This window comes from Bos grunniens, chromosome 19 (genome assembly GCF_055505025.1).
Source record: "Bos grunniens cultivar Pamir isolate PY7600 chromosome 19, Bosgru_T2T1.0, whole genome shotgun sequence".
NCBI lineage: Eukaryota > Metazoa > Chordata > Mammalia > Artiodactyla > Bovidae > Bos > Bos grunniens.
This window is the reverse complement of record NC_141183.1, coordinates 35991580-36013459: the sequence shown is the minus strand read 5'-3', so window position 1 is coordinate 36013459 and position 21880 is coordinate 35991580. Positions and strand designations below refer to the sequence as shown.

The window sequence follows — 21880 nt, the reverse complement described above, 5'->3', positions numbered from 1 at the left end:
AGCAACCCTCGCGAGGCTCCTGGCACAAAGCTGGACAGTCGCCATGACAAGTAAGGGCAAGCAATTCCCCTGCGGGCGGAGGCGAAGGGAAAGGAGAGTAGGAGAGGAGAGTGCGGGGAAAGTCAGGATTCTCGCCATATTGGTAGTGTAGCTAGTGACCCGTTTGGATTGGGGAAGCTCGACAAGCGAAAACCGTAACGGCCGAATTGGTAGAAACCATTTTGGAAGATTTCTGCCATTGTTTCATGTATGGTGAAAGGAAGAAAGCCTTTGCACTTGCATTCTCTGCCTGGAACACTCCTCTCCTAGACAGCTGGATAGTTTTTACTCATCAACTAAACTGTCAACTTTTAGGAAGGCTTTCCATAATGTCCCTATTTAACGTATACCTCCATATGCGCTATATTACACCATCTTAATTATTTTTACACCCCTATCATTTTCTGAAGTGATTTGTTCCTTGCCTTCAATACATAGCAACCTAAGACTTAGAAGGGCAGAGACCTTGTCTACAATCTTATTGATTGTTGTTTCCCAGTACCTACTACAGTACTGGGTAGCAAGTAAGAGTTCAATAATAAGTATTTATTGAATGAATGAAAAGAGACAGAGGTCTGAAAAATTTAGGTAATGAGATGCAAAAGAGGCGCAAAACCTGTAACATCGAACAGAGCGCTGGCGCCCTCTGCCGGTTGGGGAGGGGAGTAGGTGCTTTAAGAACTGTCGCGGAAGACCGCAGGGGGAGCTCAAGCACTTCCCGTCGAGGCGGAAGCTTTCGGACTACAGCTCCCAGCAGCCACTTCAAACTTTCCAGGGCCCCAGGGCTTGATGGGAACGATTACCCGTGACCTGTTACATTCCTACCCCGCCCCTACCTTGGGTTGCGCGCGAAGTCTGATCAGGGATGCTGAGGTCCAATGGAAACGTGGACCCAAATCCCGCGAGAACTGGTGGCACTTAGCTACCGACTAGGCTTAGGAACGCTGTTTATTCGCTGGGCCTTGTGCCCCCTCCTGGGAGGAGGAACACACTGGAGCATTTTTCCAGTTCTGCATCCCAATCCGTGCGAACTTTGAAGCGGTCTCGGCTGCTCCGCGGGCCCGGCCCCTGGTAGCCGCCGGGAAGAGGGCTGCCTGGCCGCGGCCAATGTCTGTCGCGCTTCCTCTGCAGTATGAAGACACCGGAGGCTCCACCATTAGCTCCAGACTGCCTTCCTTCAGACCAGGCCCCAGCTCCAGCCCGTCTGTCTCATCAGGCTTCCCCGATGGATAAAAATACGGACCCTGAACTGATGCCAACGCCACGCGATGGGGATGATCCGCCCCAGGTGTCCTCAGATCCCATGGCTGGCTTAGCTCTGTCCCAGGAGCTGGAGGAAGGGGTCCCAGCTTCTCTCCCCACTCCCCTGGAAACAGGGTTTGGTTCTAGTGAGTTGAGCAGTCGAGTCGAAAAGAAAGAACTATCTGAAAATGTGAGCCTTCCTGCAGAAGAAACAAACAGGCCAGAGTTGGGGCCCGGAGAAGACGTGGAAGGTGTGTCTGAAGAACTCACTCCAGAGGATGAGGGATACACGTAAGTGGGGCTAGCGGTTGGCTCAGGAATCTGAGGAGATTGGGAGTGTGAAGTAATCTCATAGGCCAGTCCTCAGCCCCATTTTTCCAGGCCCATTTCCACTTCGCTTTGGCGACCCAAGTTTGTTGTCCACCCCTCCATCTTCCTTACAGCATTTGGAACTACAACTTCTCCCAGGTACCTCGGTTTCTCAGTGGTTCCTGGTCAGAGTTCATCACCCAACCTGAAAACTTCTTGAAAGGCTGTAAGTGGTAAGTAAGGATTATAGGGCAGGGAGAAAACCACGCCCAGGATTTCCACCTTAAAACAGCCCATTTATCTGGGAGAAGGATCTACCATGGTGGGAGAAGGAGTAAGAATTCCTGGCCTGAGCTTCAGTTGCATTTAGGATTGTGTGTCTTCTCTCCTCAAGGTCCTAGGGCTGTTTATCTATCCCAGAGGTCAGCTCAGCCCTAGCCCTGCACTTGGAAAATCTAGGTCTGTCCAGCTTTCTAACTCTTTCATCCTCCTAGGGCCCCTGATGGTTCCTGCATCTTGACCAATAGTGCTGATAATATTCTGCGGATTTATAACCTGCCCCCAGAGCTGTACAATGAGGGGGAGCAACTGGAATATGCGGAAATGGTAAGGGCAGGGGCTAAGAGCTAACTGCCACTTCATCAGACATTGCACTTTTAAGGCCTTCCTGTAGATGGAGAAAGAACAGTCCACATGTTTCCTGTTCTCAGGCAGGACACTTCGCCATGAGTTTCCACAAGTAATATTTCTACCCTGAATTCCGAAGTCACTTAAAGAGATATTTGTCCTTCTTTAGTTAGGAATATGTGTTTCTTGTAAAAGAGTAGTGGCTTTCTCACTGTGGTTTTTATTTTTATTTTTATTTTTTTTTCTCACTGTGGTTTTTAATTGACTTACAGAGATGTGTTAGAGAAGGCAATGGCAACCCACTCCAGTACTCTTGCCTGGAAAATCCCATGGATGGAGGATCCTGGCAGGCTGCAGTCCATGGGGTCGCTAAGAGTCGGGCATGACTGAACGACTTCACTTTCACTTTCCACTTTCATGCATTGGAGAAGGAAATGGCAACCCACTCCAGTGTTCTTGCCTGGAGAATCCCAGGGATGGCGGAGCCTGGTGGGCTGCCGTCCATGGGGTTGCACAGAGTCGGACAGGACTGAAATGACTTAGCAGCAGCAGCATTCACTTACTGTGTTGGGTATTGGGATAAAGTGATGAATGAGACAGAGAGCTGGTTTGCTTTTTTTGTGTGGGAGACAGACAGCAAACGTGTAAATAAATAATGAAGTTCTTTACATATGATAATAAGTCTGTGAAGGAAATAAATAAATGCTATGAAGGAAATAAACAGAACAAAGACTAACTAGAGAATGCTGCTTTATTTTTACCTGTTTGTATTTTTGAATAGTGTCATTTTATCTACCTATTTATTTAAACTTTATTTATTTATTTGGCTGTGCCAGGTCTTAGTTGTAGCATGCAGGATCTTTTAAGTGTGGCATGTCAGATCTAGTTTCCTGACCAGGGATTGAACCCGGGCCCCCTGCATTGGAAGCTCAGAGTTTTAGCCACTGGACCACCAGGGAAGTCCCGAGGATGCTGCTTTAGATTAAAAACAAGGTCAGGGGAGGGGCTCTCTGAAGAAGAGGCATTTGAGCTGATATCTGAAAGATGACGAGATCAGTCATGTGAAGTTTTCCAAGAGGCAAAAATGCTATTATACAAAGACCTAGAGCTGGGAAAGAGCCTTATGTGTTCAAGCAACAGAAAGCAAGCCAGTGCGCCTGGACCAAGGCCAGTGAGGGGGAAAGCGTGGTGAAGATGGCAAGGTGGCTGGCAGCCACATCTTGTGGGTAGGGCATTTGAAGTGTTTTGAGGAAGCCGTGGGAGAGATTAAAAGAGAGGAGTGAAATGATGGCTGAAATCTAGAGAGTGGATTGTGAGTGGGCAAGAGTGGAGATTCATCTAGATGTGTATCCCACAGTCTAGGTAAAAAATGATGTTGGCTTGTGCTAGTGTGGTATCAGGAGAGATAGAGGTGGGTGGTTTTGAAGTATATTTCTTAGGACTTGGAAGTCAGTTGGGTGAATGGGGATACAGTTTACTCAGAGGATATGAAGAAATGTTGGGACAGAAGTAAGGATTTTTAGGTACTTTAAATGTGAAATGTAAACCTAAGGAGAGACTTGGAGAAGGGTGCTGGGGATATACTTTGAAAGTGGGAGAGCATGTCGATGGTATCTTGGAATTGAGAATGGAGTCAATCTCAAGAGAGAGTGGAAATGGAGACGAAGGCTCAAGCAGATGGAGCGCTCAGGCACATGGAGATGTGTACAGGAGAAGTTACAAAAGTGGAGGCCAAAATCACGTCTAATGATTCTGATCATGTCTAACCATGTTGAGAGTGAGAGCAGATTTAGAGAATGACCCGAGAAAACATTAATGACTTTAAGAAAAGCACTTTCAGAGAAATGTTGGAGGCAGAAGCCGATTGTAGGGGGATGGAAGAGAAAATTCTTTGAAAGTGTTTCCCTGTGAAAGGGAGCTGAGAAATGGAATGGTGACCGGAGGGAATGTGGGGTTAAAGAAAGGTTAACAAGATGCTTCTGTGAGGTCAGGAATAGCCAGTAGAGAGGGAGGAATTGCTGCTGTAAGAGAGGGCTGTGTGACAGAGTCCGTGTGTGACTGGGAGAAGACAGGATCCAGAGCACACTGAAGGACTAGACTTTGACAGGCGCAGAATCCTTGCTCGCCATGGGAAGAAAGGCAAAGGGTGTGTTCAGAGGAAGTTGTTTGGTCATGGGAAGATATGGGTGTCTCAGTCTCTTGGCTTCTCAGGGAAGCATAACAGGAGGCTATCAGCTGAAGGAAGGGGGCTGTGGGGAGACAGCAGAAGGTGTGAAATGATCAATCCCCAGGGAGTAGAAAATCAAAACCACCAAGGAATGCTCGATGTAGAGTAGCAGTGCTCTTTTTTTTTCTTCCCCGCTCAGTTGTGTCCATTCAGTCTTTGCGACCCCATAGACTATACAGTCGGAGAAGGCAATGGCACCCCACTCCAGTACTCTTGCCTGGAAAATCCCATGGGCGGAGGAGCCTGGTGGGCTGCAGTCCATGGGGTCCCAAAGTGCCTGACACAACTGAGTGACTTCATTTTCACTTTTCACTTGCATGCATTGGAGAAGGAAATGGCAACCTACTCCAGTGTTCTTGCCTGGAGAATCCCAGGGACGGCGGAGCCTGGTGGGCTGCCGTCTATGGGGTCACACAGAGTCGGACACAACTGAAGTGACTTAGCAGCAGCAGACTATACAGTCCGTGGAATTCTCCAGGCCAGAAGACTGGAGTGGGTAGCCTTTCCCTTCTCCAGGGGTCTTCTGAACCCAGGGATTGAACCCAGGTCTCCCGCATTGCAGGTGGATATGTTATCAGCTGAGCCACAAGGGAAGCCCAGCACTACTCTTTGCTCAGTCCCCGCTAGAAATTTGTTATCCTTCATTGAAAGTGAGACCAGTTAGCATGGTTGTGCATCTTTCCTCAGTAAGTTGACTATAGTTTCTCTGTTTGTAAAATGAAGATGGTAATAATAGCACCCACTTCATAGAGTTGTCGGAGAAGGCAATGGCACCGCACTCCAGTACTCTTGCCTGGAAAATCCCATGGATGGAGGAGCCTGGTAGGCTGTAGTCCATGGGGTCGCTAAGAGTTGGACATGACTGAGCGACTTCCCTTTCGCTTTTCACTTTCATTCATTGGAGAAGGAAATGGCAACTCACCCAGTGTTCTTGCCTGGAGAATCCCAAGGACGGGGGAGCCTGGTGGGCTTCCGTCTCTGGGGTCGCACAGAGTCGGACACGACTGAAGTGACTTAGCAGCAGCAGCAGCAGCAGCATAGAGTTGTGGTGAGAATTAAAAGAATTAGGGTAAAGCGCTTAAAATAGTGCCTGGCATGCAGTCAGTGTTGAGCACACACTAGTAGTCCTTGGTGTTAGTTGAGTGCAAGCATGGTCTAGGAGGAATAGGAGGTCTGTCTGGGGTTTGCCAGGAGAGAAAGACCAGGGGTGTTTCGAGAGTGTCTGCCAGAGTACCCCTGTCATGGTTGACCAGCATGTAAGGTGGGTAAGGAAATGGGTTGTAAATGGGCTTCTGATGAAGCTGAACAGAAATTCAGGGAGCCAAATGGGTTGGATGTTCTTTTTTTTTTTTTTTCCCCAACCCAGGCCCTCCCTTGGCAGTGAAAGCATGGAGTCCTAACTACTAGACCTGTGGGGTGCCCCTGGATGGGGTGGAGATGATGGCCAGAGATTGTGGTGATGACTCAGTTGTGTGTGTGGGCAGCTGGTCCAGAGTGGAGGTGGTGGCCGTGGGTGCTGAGGAAGTCAAGGAATGGCAGAGGCCAGGATGTTGGGCCTTTTTATTCATTCTTTCATTGCTGATTCATTCAACAAATATTCATTGAGCACAGTCTACATGCCAGGCGTGTAGGTTAGTGGGAGTGCAGGTCTTGTGAAAGAAGGGTCTCCTGTTCCAGGGATGGTCCTGAATGCCTGCCTGTCCTGCATCTCTGTGAGCTCGGAGACTGCAGACATGGTAGTTCTTTGTGCAAGCTGTAAGGCACACCTTGCCCTGGTTTCTGCAACAGAAACCAGTGGTGTCCAGAAACCAGGACCAGGTGGGCATGGTGCAGCCAGCCTGAAAGAGTTCAGGAGCAGGGATAGTTAGAGGAGGCTGGAAATGTGAGAGCTCGAACATTTATTGCACACACTTGTTTTATTTTATTTATTTATTTTTTTACACACACTTGTTTTAGAGAAATGAGAATGGTACAAAGGGGGAAACGTCATTGTTTTCTACCACTCTACAAAATTTAGCCCTTTATGTTTTTATATATTCTTTCTGGTTGTTATTGTTCAGTTGCTCAGTCATGTCCAACTCTTTGCAATCCCATGGACTGCAGCACGCCAGGCTTCCCTGTCCTTCACCATCTCCTGGAATTTGCTCAAACTCATGTCCATTGAGTTGGTGATGCCATCCAACCATCTCATCCTCTGTCATCCCCTTTTCCTCCTGCCCTCAGTCTTTCCCAGCGTCAGGGTCTTTTCCAGTGAGTCAGCTCTTCGTATCAGGTGGCCACCATATTAAGAGCTTCAGCTTCAGCATCAGTTCTTCCGATAAATATTTAGGGTTGATTTTCTTTAGGATTGACTTGTTTGATCTCCTTACTGTTCAAGGAACTCTCAAGAGTCTTCTTCAACACCACAGTTCTAAGGCCTTAGTTCTCCGGTGCTCAGCCTTTTTTATTGTCCAGCTCCTGCATCCATACATAACTACTGGAAAAACCATAGCTTTGACTACACGAATCTTTGTAGGCAAAGTAATGTCTCTGATTTTTAATACACTGTCTGGGTTTGTCTTTGGTTTTCTGTCATTGTCATTCTTCCTAAGCTCTGTCCAAATACCGAAGCTTTCTATGTGGTTGTAATACTATGGTAGATGGTTTTGTACACTGTTACTTTTAACAGTCATATCATAAATGTTTTTTGTGGTCCTCCAGTCTTTGTGGTTATCATGCTTAATGGTTTATGATATTACATTGAATGCTTATGATAGTTTTCTTAACTCTTCCTCTGTTTTGGACTTTTGGATTGTTTTCAGGGTTTTTTATATCATAAATTATTTTTCAGTGAACATCTCCATGTGTTTTGATGGAGATTCTTCAGAGAAACAGAGAAGTTTTATAAGAAATACCCTAGGTCGGAGAGTATCAGTATTTTTTTTATGTCTTGTAATACCAATAATCAGTTTGTTTTCAAAAGCTTTTTATGCTGTTTATTCTTTTTATTATTATTACTGGTGTTGGCAATATGAGTATACCAATTCTATCACAGCCTCACTCATTAGCTATTTTCTCTTTTAAGTCTATATTTAATTTGTGGCATTATTGTTTCTGTTTCACGTTTTGGTGTTTTGGCCTTGAGGCATGTATTTTCATTTTTAATGTCTGAAAGTTTGGTATGGAAATGGATAGCATTTATGTAGGTGGGGAAAGTGGGGGACGGTTTGGGGGTATTTTTGTGCATCGGTGTACTGCTTCTTCTCAACATAGTTTCCCAACTCCTCCCTTCCTTTTTCTACCTTTTCACAGAGCTTTCTGGAACTCCTGTTTCTATGTCCCCGCCTCTTCCCTGAGTACTCTGCCTACCCTGTGGCTCTTGCCTGAGGTCTTCCCTTTCCTGTACCTTCTCTAGGGGAGACTGTGCAACCTCTGTGTCCTACATATCTCAGGTTGGGGAGGGGTGTCCTCATTCTCAAATGCTATATCCACACAATTGCTTTTCTGCTTTGTAAAAACTTGTCCTTTGTGGCTTAGGCTGTCTGATTCTCCCTAACTCGCTGAGTACCTTGGCACCTCAGCTCTCCTGTGCATGCCAAGTCCTTCCACCATCTTGGTGACCTTAGGTATCCAAACCAGGATCTCATCCTTTAATCGCCCTCTCCTAACCCCCACATCCAATTAATTACCAAATCCCATCAAGTCCACCTGATCTTTCTAATTTATCCAGTTCACTCTGTTTTAATTCAAGGTGCTATTATTTTGGGCCTTATGTTATTGGGACAGTCTTCTATTTCCATTTTCCCATTAAAACATTTGACTGCTGATTGTACTGATTCCTCAGTAGGTGTTGGGGAAACAGTGGTAAGACAGACAGACATGATTCCTGTCTTTTGCAGAGTGGAGACACAGAGGGCATTTGGAACGTGGTTCAGGAGGAGGCTTCCCATGGGGAGAAGTGTCTGAGAGACCCAAAGGATGGCTAGGATTTGACCAGGAAGAGTTGTTGGGGGAAATGAGGGAAGGCTGTTCCAGACTTGGAGTCTAGTGTGTGTGAAAGCCTGCAGCCCAGGAATGCAGTGAGTTGGCACCTTCTCAGAGCTGGGAATCAGGATGGTGGGGTATGGAGATGTTACAGGAAAGAAGGCAGGGGTGAGGGATGAGCCTGGAGAGGTGGGTGTGGGGTAGATGCTTGGTAAGGGAAAGCTTCCTAGAAGATTGGGTTTTATACTGAGGGTTATGAAGAAGCATTGCAATGCTTTGAGCAGGAGAATGATGACAAGAGTCCAGGGCCTCAGTGTGGCTAAAGAGTGGAAATTTGAGTGGCAGGTTAGAGTATAGGGAGGAGGGAGGCCAGGGCATGTGTAGAAACGCTGGCAAGAAGGTAGTGGCTACACGTGGAATCAAAGGTAAGGAGACATGTTCAAGCGAACCTAGGAGGTGGAATCGGCAAGCTCTGGCCTTGGGTTGGACCAGGAGAGGAAAGGACGTGAAGAGAGTAGTAGTCAGGGTGGTCAGAGTTTAGGCTTGAGAACCGGGTGGAGAGCCCAGGAGGAGCAGCAGATTCAGAGGCAGCAGAGGCTGGGTCTATCCCAGCTAAACTGAGTTTGAGGAGCCTGTGCGATGCCCTAATGGAACTTTACTCCATGCAGTCAGATGCAAGGGTTAAGAGTGGAGATGTGGACCTGCAGTCACAGCTGGGTGACATCACCCCAAGGGCCAGCAAGTAAGTGACAAAGGACTCATATCCTGATGATGTGAAGATTTCCTTCAAGTCAGTAAGTCAAAGACAACAACCAAGGAGAAAACTGAGCAAAAACTATGAGAAGGTGCCCTTAAAAAGAAAAATGTCTTCACTTCACTGGTAATGAGAGATGCCAGTTTATATTGTAATGAAATACCATTTCACAGCCTTCAAATTGAGAAAAGCATGGAAGTCTGGCAACAGCAAGAGGAGGCAGAGCAATGGGTGCTCCTACACGCTGCTGCGGGGAGAATAAATTGGGATGAGCACTTTGGGAAAAAAATGTGACACGATCTCGTAGAGTTGGCAGAGCGCATACCATGGAGCCCAGTGGTTTCCCTCAGTAGCAGAAACTGCAGAGAATCCCTCCCACATGTGTACCAGATTGTTAAAGCGCACTTGCCAGAAACTGGAAAAACATCAGTGACTGTCAATAGAGAACGATGCGTGAATGGAGTGCTGTGAAGCAGGAAAAATGCGTGAATTCAAGCTAAGTTTGTCACCATAAATCTCATAATCGCAATGGGATGCATACAGCTTGGTACCATTCATATTAAGTTTAAAGGCAAGTGAGACCATGCTATATATTGTCTTTCCTCTATGAATATATTCCTAAAGAAATATACAAGAATGATAAATTCAGGATAGTGTTTCCCTCTGAAGGAGGATTTCATTGGGAAGAGGTTTTTAACTGTTTGGTAAAATATTTTGTTTCTTAAGCTAAGTGGAGGCCTCACAGGGTTTGGATTGGCTTTGTTTTAATACTTCTTTGCTTGTTTGAACTGGTCGACAACTTTTATAAAGGATCCAGTGGCACCTGGTAGGTGGCTTGGTGGGTATTTGCATCATTGGCTGGTTCTTTGTCTCTGGGTTGGGGTGTTATTTGTTTCTTCCTCTCTTAAGTGTTGACAAAGCAAAAGGATAAATCTGTATGGCGTTTAGTGGCCCAATTCTGATGTGAAAGTCTGAGCTGAGCCTTGAAGCTCAAGGTCTTGTTCTTGTATTTGCCTGATCTGCCTTCCCCTGCCTGGTTAAGTGCCCACAGAGTGTCTCCCTCTGCCGTAAAGCTGCTCCAGGTCCGAGTGGGCCTCCTTGTCCTATCAGTGACCCAGGCATCTCCGCATCTCTGTCTAGGCCCCCGTCCTTCGAATGGTGGAAGGCGACACCATCTATGACTACTGCTGGTATTCCCTGATGTCTTCAGCTCAGCCGGACACCTCCTAGTAAGTGATGTCTTTTGCCTGCTTTCCCTCCCCACCCCGTTTTAAGGGAACCCTCTACTGAGAGACAGCCAGGGGCTGTGGGGGTCTCAGGAGGAGGGAAGCTTGCTTTGACCTTCAGATGTGAGCTGAGAGGGCTGGTCAGTTGGCTTCCTCCCTTCCTTTGACAGCACCGGGGCCTCAGTGTCCGTGTCTCTCTCAGCGTGGCCAGCAGCAGCCGGGAGAACCCAATTCACATCTGGGACGCCTTCACCGGAGAGCTCCGGGCTTCCTTTCGCTCCTACAATCACCTGGTAGGGACTCTCCACCCAGCCGCAGGGCTTGCCCTGGCCCAGCTCTCCTTCCTGAAGAAGAAAGAGGCTGTGCGCCAGGCCTGTTTCCAGCCCTTCCCTTCCCCTAGGATGAGCTGACGGCAGCCCACTCGCTCTGCTTCTCCCCGGATGGCTCCCAGCTCTTCTGTGGCTTTAACCGGACTGTGCGTGTCTTCTCCACATCCCGGCCTGGCAGAGACTGCGAGGTCCGAACCACATTTGGTAAGCAGTCTGCGCCTCCAAGGGAGGAGAGGAAGGGGCCCAGCCAAGAGCAGAGGGGCCCTGTGGTCATGTGCGGAGGTGGGGGGTTGGGGCTTGTTATCCTCACAGCCCTGGGAGGTTGTACCCAGTAGGCAGAGGAGAAAGCAGACTCAGGGAGGGGATAAAACTTTCCCAAGGTCAAACTCAAGTCAAGAGCTGGTTCACTCCTGAGCCCCTCCCCTGTTGGTTCTTTACCTCTTGGTTCCCAAAGTCTTGGTTTTTCCAAGAAACTGGAGAAGCTGATTCCGTTTGCCTATAAGTCTCAGTTTTCTGACCCTTCCAAGGAAAAATTGAGGGGACTTCCCTGGCAGTCCAGTGGTTAAGACTGCGCTTCCACTGCAGGGGGCACAGGTTTGATCCCAGTCAGGGAACTAAGATCTTGGATGTCTTGTGGTGCAACCAAAGGAAAAAATAAAAGCAGTAATTGAATGCTTATTAGGTGTTGGGCTGGGGAAACAAATAAGATGGGATTTTTTTTGGAATTTTTTTAAAAAAAGAAAAATTGAGGTTTGAGAGGGAAGAGAGTGGGGCTTGCATCTTTCAGTCCTTGGAAGGGGATAGAAGGATTTAGGGAGCATCAGAAGTTTTCATCCTGCTGAAAACGAATGGGGTGTGGGGGACACTGAGTCCAGCACCTGGGCTCTGGGACAGGAGACAGAGGTACACCTCTGATTAGCCTGGTTAATGCTGGGTACTCTTGCCCTCTCCCCCACGTTGTTCCTTCCCCTTCTAGCAAAAAGGCAGGGCCAGAGTGGCATCATTTCCTGCATAGCCTTCAGCCCAACCCAGCCCCTCTACGCCTGTGGCTCCTATGGCCGCTCCCTGGGCCTGTACACCTGGGAAGATGGGTCCCCTCTTGCCTTGCTGGGAGGACACCAAGGGGGCATCACGCACCTCTGCTTTCACCCCGATGGCAATTGCTTCTTCTCCGGAGCCCGCAAGGTAGGCATCATATTCTGAGGTTCCAAAACAAGTGGGTAGAAGGCAGGAGTGGGGATGTAGTCTGCTGTGTTAGGAGATAGGCATGGGGGGAAAAATCAACCCAGCTAAAGGAGTGCTTATAACCCTGGAGGGAAGCAGGCGTGTCTTGGAGGCAGGGGAGTGGAGGGTGGATTCTAGGCTCCTATTTTTTTTGTTCTCAGGATGCTGAGCTTCTGTGCTGGGATCTTCGGCAGCTTGGGCACCCACTGTGGTCCCTGAGCCGAGAGGTGACCACCAATCAGCGTATCTACTTTGATCTGGACCTGTGAGTGACTAGCAGTCCTCTCTGCTGGGGCCTTGATGCCCCTGGGATGCCAGAGCCCAACTGCGGGATCCCAGCCCTTGACGATGAAGGGTTCCTGCCCCGGGTGATGACTCCATGTCGGCAGGCCTCTCTCCTCTTTCCTCCAGGACCGGGCAGTTCCTTGTGAGCGGCAGCACCAGCGGGGCTGTCTCTGTGTGGGACACCGGCGGGGCGGGGCTTGAGAGCAAGCCGGAGCCAGTGCTGAGTTTCCAGCCCCAGAAGGACTGCACCAATGGCGTGAGGTCACGAGTCAATTTTGCACATTTGGGGGCTCGGTTTGGGAGGGAGGTAAACCTGAGGGAGTGGGCATCCTGGCTCAGGGAACTGACCGGCACCACCCATCTCTCCCTATAGCCTGCATCCTAGCCTGCCTTTGCTGGCCACCGCCTCCGGGCAGCGTGTGTTTCCGGAACCCACGGAGAGTGGGGATGAGAGGGAGGAGGAAGTGGACCTTCCTCTGCTCTCCATGCGCCATGTGCACCTTGAATGTCAGCTTCAGCTCTGGTGGTGCGGGGGAGGCCCAGACACCAGCATCTCAGATGCCCACCAGGAGGAGATGGGACAGGGAAGGACAGAGGGAGGTGGGGGCGAGTTTACATAAAAAGATTTTATATGATACTAGAATCTTTGTGTCTCTTTGGGGAGGCAGATGATGGAGATGAGGCTGGGAGGGTTACCAGTGGGCTCCGGAGTCCAGCAGCGGGGACTGGCGTAATATTCCTGAAACCAGGGTTGAGAGGTGGGACTAGGCGGGAACCAATGGGGCTGCGAAGCTTCGTGTGAAGTCAAGCCAGTGGGGGGTGGGGCCTCGTGCCATTGACTGGCGGGTTGCTAGGCAACTTGGTAAACTGAAGGGGGGAAACCTGTTTGAAATCTCACTCCCAAGGTGGGGGCGACAGGGGTCACGGTGAGTGTGGCTGAGCAGGAGTGGCAGGAGCTGTGTGTCAGACTGTTGGGTGTGACTGTGTTAGACTGTGCAGACGGTGACAGACGAGACACCCGCGCTCTCTCGCACGACACTATTTACCATCATTCGGCAGCTGAGGGACCGTTAGTCAGCTCTGGGGGAAGGAAAGCCAGAGGACCGCCTCCCCTCGCCTGGACTCCCCAAGAGGCAGGTGACTGAGTAGCCAGAGTCAAGGGCACACATGAAAGAGTAAAGGTGCCGAAAACCACAAACGTCACGTTCTGTATTCGCGTTAGAAGCACGGCAAGGGCGAGTCATTCAGCAGCTGTCACTCGTCTGGTTTCTCCATTTATCTGCTCTGTCTTGGTTTGGGGGGGGGGTGTTGTTTCAAGCAGTGGCTCCCCGCTTCCCCTCCACACACACCTTGCCAGACACCGAGAAGAGGTCTCTGAAGAGAGACTGTCAGCAGAGGGTTTGATTGTGGACTCCCAGTCTGAGGGGAGAACGGGACGCCTGTGACGACGACTGGAGAGGAGTGAGGAATGTCACCTCTGCCCAGAGGTGCTGAAAGCCGGGGCTCTTACACCCAAAAAGGCAAAGCCTCCTCCCTTCCCCCAGGATAATTGGAAACAGCCCTTCCGGCTGAACGCGGGTTTGGGGTTGTAGGTTTTGCCTTTCCTCTCCAGACCCGTTTCTCCCCACAACCATCTAAGAAGGGCCCGCGTTTACCCCCTAATCTCTTGTCTTTCATCAACGCCCAGGTAGCAGTAAAGGGTCGGGGAGGCTGTGACAAGGAACCCCAAGGACTGGGAGTTCGGCAGGCTGGGTTTGGTTTCAGCTTCATCCCAGATTCTCGGTGTGACCTTGGGCAAGTCACAGGGCCTCCCCGAGCCTCAGTTTCTTCATCACTGCAATGGGGATCCTTCAGCTCTGCCCCTCCCCACCTCACAGGTAGTCTAGTCGAACCACTCTCCTCGCTCCCCTCGCTCCCATAAAGTGCGGAGCCTTCAAGGTTATTATTATGCTCTCCAGACCTCCCAAGAGCAGCGGTGTTGTTTTGGGATGGGGGAGGAGGCGGCTGCTGCGGGAGGGAAAGGGGCTGGGTTCCTCGGGATGTAGAGGGCGAGAGAGCCTTTCTGGATTTGAGAGAGCGGAAGATTCCAGCCGTCCCGGCGATCCCAGGGCAGGAGGGGAGGTGGGCAGAAACTAAGCCAGAGACCGAGAGTCGCAAAGACAAAGGGGGCGTGAGAGACCGCACAGGGGAGCAAGGCGGGGCGCGGGGTTGAGACAGCTGGGCGGGCGGGAGGTGCGCGAGGTGAGAGGGGTGGGGGACGTGGGCTGCGATCTTGCCGCCAGCTCCGACTCGGGCTCCAGCTCCGGTTTTTCCCTCCGCCATCCTCTCCCCCTCCCCGCCTCTCCTTTAACTCCCCCCTCCTGGGCTCGGGACTGGTTTCCTCCCTTAGCCCGCTGCCCTCAATCCCAGCGAGGCTGGGGCTCCGGCTCGGCGCCCCTTTCCCCGCTCCCTCCCCTGGCGCCCCATGCCGCCCCCGCCCGGCCCCCGGCTCCCCCAGTCCCCTACTTAGGCCCGCTCGCCGATCCCGGGGTGCCGGCGCGTGGGCCGGGGGCATAGGGCGCCTGCAGACCGCCCCTGGAAGGGCTCCTGTGGGCTGAGAGCTCCGGAGCGGGGGCACAGGCGGAGCAGGAAGCGGGTCCGCGTGGGAGCCGGGGGCATCTGCCACCCGGGTGGCCCGGGCAGAATAGCCCGGGCGGCCAAGGCAGTCACCCCCCGGGGGTGAGCGACTTTGGGGGAGTTGGTGCCCCGCCCCCCAGGCCTTGGCGGGGTCATGGGGGCCCCCCATTCTGGGCCGGGGGGCGTGCAAGTCGGGACCCTGCTGCTGCTCGGGGTCTTGGGGCTGGTGTCTGGGCTCAGCCTGGAGCCTGTCTACTGGAATTCGGCAAACAAGAGGTGAGCGGCCCCGGGCTGGGGAGACCCCACACCTCCTAGGCAGGAAGCTTGGAAGCTTTGGGGACTTTGAGGGGCTGGGTTCTCTGAGCTGGGAGGAGGCTTGGAGGGAGGGTGCTGGTGTGTGGATGTGAGCTGATGGGTAACCAGACAGAGGTGATCTTGGGAGCCAGATTCGAGAGTGGCACACAGAGCTGGATGTGGGTGGTGATAGCCATGTGTCAAGAGTTTGAGAGACCCCCAAGGGGCAAGGATTTGAAAGTTCCTGGGTAACCCGGAGGGCCAGGGAGCAGTTATTTGGGTTTGTGGGAGACTTGAGTGGTGTCAGGGGCTGGGCTTAGAGGGAGCCTGGTTAATGTCAGCTCTCAGGAGAGCAGCTGAGTAGGTGCTGCTGAGGCGCTGAGAGGAAAGGGGGGTGCCTCCTTCCCCAGAAGAGACTCAGTGGTGGAGATGCGAGGGGAGGGGCTCAGGTTGGGGTTTCAGGGACAACTCACCCATGCCCATTTGACTCTTCTTCACTCATCCGTCTCCCCACTTGTGCCCACAGAGGGTAGGTGAGCCCTTGGTGGAACAATTTCCCAAGCAGAAGATTTTACGCCCTTCCTGGCTTGGGGATTTCTCGCTGGAAGAAGTCTGGAACCCCTTAAAGCCCCCATGTTCTCTCTTGCATCTGGAGTCTTGGGGACTCAGTTGCCCCTTCCCCCATCTCTGCTGCAACCTCTTCCATTAGACCTCTGTCCCATGGCATACTTCCTTTGCTCTGAAGAAAGGCCAGGGATCAGATGAAACTTCAAGCCACACAGAGTAGGACAGAACCCTTGGGAGGTCCTCCAGGTCCCTTGACTCCATGCAGATCCCATTCCCCATGAGCAAAAGAGTTCTGGGTCTTGAAAACTTCCTACTTACCCGGGGAGGCTGTGTGAGGCCATGGGAAGAGGTCCTGCTTTGGAGCTCACAACCTTCTAAGTCTTAATCCTAGCTCTGTGGCTTTCAGCCGTGTGGCCTTGGGCAAGTCATTTAACCTTTCCAAGTTTGTATCCTCAGTCCTTACAGCCTTTATGAAGATTAGAGGTAAGGTATTTGAACACATTATAAGCTCATTAAAGGAGAACAAGGGTGATTGTTCTTTGGCCTCTGTCACATTTCCCTGGCCTGGCCGCCTCCCTCCCCTTTCTCTTGGGGTCTAATCTCAAATATCTTTTCCTCTCCCAGTCTCCTACCCTCCAGCTCCCACATGCAGCTGGAGTATCAACTGCAGAGTGAGGATATAATTTAGGCTTATTCTGATAGAGTTGAGAAAAGGGAGTTAGAGTGTTCTGGGGGATCTTTGGGATGTTGGATGGGAGGGAGTCTGGGAAGATACCAGCAGCAGTCCCCTGTGACCAAGTTCGGAGACCCTCTCTGCCGTTCATGCACAGGGAGGGGCCGCAGTTGTTGGCAGGTTAGGCTAGTGGCCACTGGGGCCAAGGGAGACATGGGCTTGTGTCAGCTGTGGGTAGAATAGTCAGCTCTTTCCATTCCAAAGCAATAGGTCACTTTCCCTAGGAGGTGCGGGACCTGGGGGAAGATGGGTGCTGAGCAGGGTAAAGTCTGGGGCAGCTGGCCCACAGACCCTGGTTCCCATTAGCCCCATTTAGGGCCATTGCCAGGTTTGCCTTCTGTCACATTGCCTGGCCAACTTGGGGTCACTGGATCACCCTCCACACCCTCCTCCCATTCTGCCCCCTCTGCCTTGAAATCCCTGAAATTCAGTGGTGGCCTGGGGGAGGGGAGGCTCTGCCCCCATCGTTGACTGCCATGGAATAGTGAAATCACCTGGGAGGGTGGGCTGTGTGGTTCCAGAGAGGCCAGCTCCTTGGTAACTGGCATCCTGTTGCCATGGCAACAGGGCTGGTGATGGAGCGAGAGATGGCAGTGTGCATGTGGTGAGGGCGGGCTGAAGAGTGCATTTGGGCACACCAAGGGGCAGGAGACCTCTGAGCTGGGCCTCCTGCTGCTTCCCCAACGTGAGCTTCCAGAGCCCTTAGTGCCCACACTGTCAGAACAGACTCCCCACTCAGACAAAGGCTGTCCTGCAGGGGTGAGGAGTGATGAAGGCAAAGCTCAGGGACCAGACCTCTGACACCTCTCATCCTTGTCCACCTCGCCTTCCTCCCCACAGGTTCCAGGCGGAGGGTGGTTACGTGCTCTACCCTCAGATCGGGGACCGGCTAGATCTGCTCTGCCCCCGGGCCCGGCCTCCGGGTCCCCACTCCTCTCCTAATTATGAGTTCTACAAGCTGTACCTGGTAGGGGGTGCCCAGGGCCGGCGTTGTGAGGCACCCCCTGCCCCAAACCTCCTCCTCACTTGTGACCGGCCAGATCTGGATCTCCGCTTCACCATCAAGTTCCAGGAGTATAGCCCTAATCTCTGGGGCCACGAGTTCCGCTCACACCACGATTACTACATAATTGGTACTGCTGGGCAGAGGGCGGGGTCTAGTGGGAAGGTACCCCTGGGATTGAGGGCAGATAAGGGAAGGGACCCTTGGAGCCACCTCGGATGGTGTTGGGGCCAGGAGTGGAGATGGAATAGCGGTAGCTCTGAGCACCAAATTCTCCCTCTGGTTCTTTTCCAGCCACGTCGGATGGAACCCGGGAAGGCCTGGAGAGCTTGCAGGGAGGTGTGTGCCTCACCAGAGGCATGAAGGTGCTTCTCCGAGTGGGACAAAGTGAGCGGGGCTGGGGCACACCTGCTAAGGGCTGAAGGAGGCTGGGGCAGTATCTTCATGGTCAGGGGGCTGCTGTCTCAGCCCCTTTCTCAGGTCTTCCCCATCTCCAGGTCCCCGAGGAGGGGCTGCCCCCCGAAAGCCTGTGTCTGAAATGCCCATGGAAAGAGACCGAGGGGCAGCCCACAGCCTGGAGCCCGGGAAAGAGAGCACTGCAGGTAGGAACCAGGGGTCCAGCCTCCTGCCTTCCCTCCTCCTCTGCTCTCGGACCCTAGCTGCCCTGCCGCCACCTTCTCCCTCCCTCTGCAGTTTTGGGGGCAATGATACAGGAAAGAGGAGAAGAGAGGATGGGAGGGTGGGACAGGAATGGAAGCCAAATGAGGAAAAGACTCAATTAGAACTAATTAGCCAAGTCAGTGCTTCAATCAGCGCTGTCAGAGAAGGGGGGAGGACTGCCTGGCACGGGTTGAAGGGCTGGACACACCTGGATTTGGAATGGGGCTTGGCGGGGAGGGGAAGGGCTTAGGGTCTCCAAAGGGCCTGAGCACTACTGGGGAAGCCCATGGGAACCCCCAAGGCTGGGTGTCCAGATGCCCAGGTGGCTCCTTCAGCCCCTCCCCCTCTTTCCTCCTTCACCCCTTCCCTGCCAGGTGACCCCACCAGCAATGCAACCTCCCGGGGTGCTGAAGGCCCCCTGCCCCCTCCCAGCATGCCTGCAGTGGCCGGGGCAGCAGGGGGGCTGGCGCTGCTCTTGCTGGGCGTGGCAGGGGCTGGGGGTGCCATGTGTTGGCGGAGACGGCGGGCCAAGCCTTCGGAGAGTCGCCACCCTGGTCCTGGCTCCTTCGGGAGGGGAGGGTCCCTGGGCCTGGGGGGTGGAGGTGGGATGGGACCTAGAGAGACTGAGCCTGGGGAGCTAGGCATAGCTCTGCGGGGTGGTGGGACTGCAGACCCCCCCTTCTGTCCCCACTATGAGAAGGTGAGTGGTGACTATGGGCATCCTGTGTACATCGTGCAGGATGGGCCCCCCCAGAGCCCCCCAAACATCTACTATAAGGTATGAGGGCTCCTCCAACCTGGCTCTCCTGGATCCAGCCCTTTGTGGGGTGCTTCTCCAGTTTAATTCATGGTTTGAGGGACACCTCTAGCATCTCCTTGGCCCCCTTTGCCCCATCAGCTCCTCTGCTCCTCCTGGCTCTTGCCTCTCCTCCACTTTTAGGATTCCCTGAGACATCCACCCAACTATCGCCTGCCCTCTGGTTGGCTGTGTGTACCCTTCTGTCTCTGTGTTTCTGGGTCCTGTTCCCCTGGGGAGGGGGCAGAGACTCAGCCTCCTCCTCTAATCATGACCCAGAGATCCTTGTTCCCCTCACCCACTGAGAGCTAGGGGTGGGAACAGTCTGTCTTTTGGTTGGTACTTCTCCTCTTTCTGCCTCTCACTGTTTTTCTCTTCTCCCTCTCTTTTATTTTCTTTCTCTCTCCTCTGTCTCTAGGTCTGTTCCTCTTCCCTAGCATCCTCCTCCCTGTATCTCCTTTTACTTACCCTCTTGGCTTCTTATCCTGTGCCCCTCTCATCTCCAGGGTCGGGGCATCAAAGCATTTCTCCCCTCAGCTCCCTCTTCTGACTTCTCTTACCAACCACTCCCCTTAGTCTGCCAAAAATGGGGGCCTTATGGGGAAGGCTCTGGCATTCCACCCCAGCTCAGGGCATGGGCAGCAGGACTCCTCCTCTGCCCTGCCCCAGGCCTCTACATACTTACTCCAGCCATTTGGGGTGGTTGGGTCAAGACAGCTACCATGAGAAGAAATATGCTGTTTTGTCCAGTGGCCAATAGCAAGCTATGAGCCGGTCGGGACACTTATGGACTTGGTCTGATGCTGAATGGGCCACTTGGGACAGGAAGTGACTTGCTCCAGACAAGAAGTGACCAGGCCTGGACAGAAGTGGCCTGGGAAGTGGCAGAAGCAGTGCAGCAGGAACTGGAAGTGCCTTCATCCAGGACAGGAAGTAGCACTTCTGAAATAGGAAGTGGTCTGGCTGGAACCGGAAGTGGCTTAGTCTGGGGGGTGGGGGGAGGTGGATGGTTCATACTCTGTGGAGAAGGGGTGGGGGGGCAGGAAGAACTTCCCATTTCAGGAGGAAGCTGGAACTTAACTCTAAAGAAGATCAAGTGGACTGAGGAGGGTCTTCCTAGTATTCAGTGGCTCGTGCCAGGATCCCCCTTCCCCTGTTCTCTGTGCTGCTTTTACGACAGCTAAGGTGACTGCCATCTGCTGTGGCAGGCTCAATTTGTCTTGTTTTTCCCTTTCCATATTCCAATATAGTCCCTGTTACCCAACAGGGTGACCCCAAGAACCCATGTGTTGTCCCCAGTAACCCAGATGGCTGTGTTGTTCATCATATCCTCCCTATCCTACTCCCTTCAAACTCAACACAGCTCCCTTCTTAGTGACCAAAATGGTGGCCTACTGACTGGTCTAACTGATGGTGGTCCTTAGCAACAGCCACTCTTTTCATAGTGACCAGCTGATAACCTCTTCCAGCCCTCTAGTGCACAATTGGATGTTGCCTCAGTTTCCTCCCAGCTCATTTCCATTAGATCAGAGCTGCCCTTGAGCACCACATCGGCCACCTCAATCACCAGCCAAATGGTTGCTTTGTCCACCAGAGGTCATCTCTCTGGTGCTGTAGTTCCCAGCTCCTTCCTGATTTTTCTAATCACTCCTTCCAGGGAACAGGAAGTTGATATTGCCATGGGGGAGGTGGCGGTATATGGCCATCACCTCAATAGTTTTACTGTAAAAGGGAAATTTGAACAACAAAAACCAAAAAAAAAAAAAGAAAAAAAATAAAAAACTTGAAAAGTTGACAAGAAGGCTGGAAAATGTTTGGACATGAATTGGAATGGGGAACTGGTGGTTAGAATGACTTTCCAGTTGAAGGTTGGATTGCATGAAACCAAGGAGTAGGGAGAGGGTTGGGTGGGATCACTGAGGTGGATAATGCATGATCTGCTGAGGGAAGGGGATGGGATGGGTAAGGCGGTGAGTGAGAAGGCTGAGGAAGGCAGCCACTTCCAATGGAGGGAGAGAAAAACCCAGGTGGGAGTGGGAGTTACCAATACATCATGCTATTGGGGATGTCTGAATATAATTTCACACATGGGGGAAAACCTAAGTATCTGTTGTTAAACCAAAGTACCAGACTCAAGGCAAGTCTCAGAAACAAAGTAGAAAAACATGTTCACGTGTTCAGTCTATACTCTCCTACCCTGACCCAAGGCACTTGTATGTCCAGAAGACTCAGGGACCCAGGCATCAAGCTATCTATCCCCTGGCTCCCTGTGTACTAACCCAGGCTCTTCTCCCCATAAAACTTGGATGCCCAGCCCCCTAGACTCAACTCCATTCTCCAATCACAAAAGCAGCCGTCAGGAGCATCGCTGGAGCCAGTCGACAGGGGTCACAACCTCTGCCCTACCCGCCCCTCCCTGACTTTAGGTCCCCTCCCACTGTCTCCCATCTGCCTGGAGGTCAAGGGGTCCTCCTGGCCCGCCTCTATCCGGTGAGACCCCTGTCCCTCCCCCTGTTTGAGTAAGATGCCTGGGTCCCAAGAGGTGCAGGTGCTATAGGAGGGAAGTTGAAAACTGGAAGGCCAGGTGCTGGGTTGTCTGGAATTTACTCCTGCCTTCTAAGCCTGCACTGGAGCTTGCCTGAGGTGGGGAGGCTGGAGGCTGGTGTGGAAGGGCTGGTCCCTGCCCCTTAGTGGGGGTTGGTTGTCATGGCAACATCCCCTTCTCCACACAATGGGAAGCCCCCCTCAGCCTCCCGCGTGGATGGAGCCGACAGCCCCATCGCTGGCTATCAGCCTCAGGGACTTGGCAACCGTCACTATGGCAACCCAGAGCCCAGCAACAGGGCCCAGCAAACGAGGGAGGGGTCCATGACTGGGGCAGGGCTGTGTGTGAGAGGGGGCAAGAGAGCCAAGGAAGACTCCCCCTACACATATATCCAGAGGAACAGGTAGAGAGAAGAGAGGGAGAGCAGTGGGGATAAACAGT

General features: G+C 52.2%; 2 protein-coding genes across 7 annotated transcripts; both read left to right on the top strand.

Moving 5' to 3' along the window:
- Window positions 1-34: 34 nt before the first annotated feature.
- On the top strand, window positions 35-12860 carry WRAP53 (WD repeat containing antisense to TP53). Of its 5 annotated transcripts, none has more exons than XM_086359109.1 (10): window positions 35-1572; window positions 1725-1823; window positions 2085-2196; window positions 10302-10390; window positions 10590-10680; window positions 10788-10920; window positions 11693-11901; window positions 12102-12205; window positions 12352-12486; window positions 12599-12860. In XM_086359109.1, the coding sequence occupies exons 1-10, from the start codon at window positions 1172-1174 to the stop codon at window positions 12843-12845; spliced, it is 1620 nt and encodes a 539-aa protein (XP_086215235.1). In that variant the 5' UTR covers window positions 35-1171; the 3' UTR covers window positions 12846-12860. The 5 variants fall into 5 exon arrangements, 2 of the variants coding, with proteins under 2 accessions (XP_086215235.1, XP_086215236.1); XR_015147936.1 differs by having other exon boundaries at window positions 855-1572; window positions 12330-12486; XR_015147937.1 differs by having other exon boundaries at window positions 879-1572; window positions 10558-10680.
- A 1719-nt stretch (window positions 12861-14579) lies between these two features.
- Window positions 14580-20689, top strand: EFNB3 (ephrin B3). 2 transcript variants are annotated; one of them, XM_086359107.1, is made up of 5 exons: window positions 14580-15117; window positions 17276-17568; window positions 17733-17825; window positions 17936-18040; window positions 18473-20689. In XM_086359107.1, the coding sequence occupies exons 1-5, from the start codon at window positions 14996-14998 to the stop codon at window positions 18880-18882; spliced, it is 1023 nt and encodes a 340-aa protein (XP_086215233.1). In that variant the 5' UTR covers window positions 14580-14995; the 3' UTR covers window positions 18883-20689. The 2 variants fall into 2 exon arrangements, with proteins under 2 accessions (XP_086215233.1, XP_086215234.1); XM_086359108.1 differs by having other exon boundaries at window positions 14863-15117; window positions 17733-17803.
- The last annotated feature ends 1191 nt before the right edge of the window (window positions 20690-21880 follow it).

What these genes read in the sequence shown, in the direction of transcription:
- WRAP53 (XM_086359109.1), top strand. Translation starts at nt 1,172, where the DNA reads ATGAAGACACCGGAGGCTCCACCATTAGCTCCAGACTGCCTTCCTTCA. An exon ending in CCAGAGGATGAGGGATACAC is followed by an intron (nt 1,573 to 1,724) that starts GTAAGTGGGGCT and finishes TCTTCCTTACAG; the next exon opens with CATTTGGAACTACAACTTCT. An exon ending in TCTTCTCCGGAGCCCGCAAG is followed by an intron (nt 11,902 to 12,101) that starts GTAGGCATCATA and finishes TTTTGTTCTCAG; the next exon opens with GATGCTGAGCTTCTGTGCTG.
- EFNB3 (XM_086359107.1), top strand. Translation starts at nt 14,996, where the DNA reads ATGGGGGCCCCCCATTCTGGGCCGGGGGGCGTGCAAGTCGGGACCCTG. An exon ending in GCTTCTCCGAGTGGGACAAA is followed by an intron (nt 17,826 to 17,935) that starts GTGAGCGGGGCT and finishes CCCCATCTCCAG; the next exon opens with GTCCCCGAGGAGGGGCTGCC. An exon ending in CGGGAAAGAGAGCACTGCAG is followed by an intron (nt 18,041 to 18,472) that starts GTAGGAACCAGG and finishes CTTCCCTGCCAG; the next exon opens with GTGACCCCACCAGCAATGCA.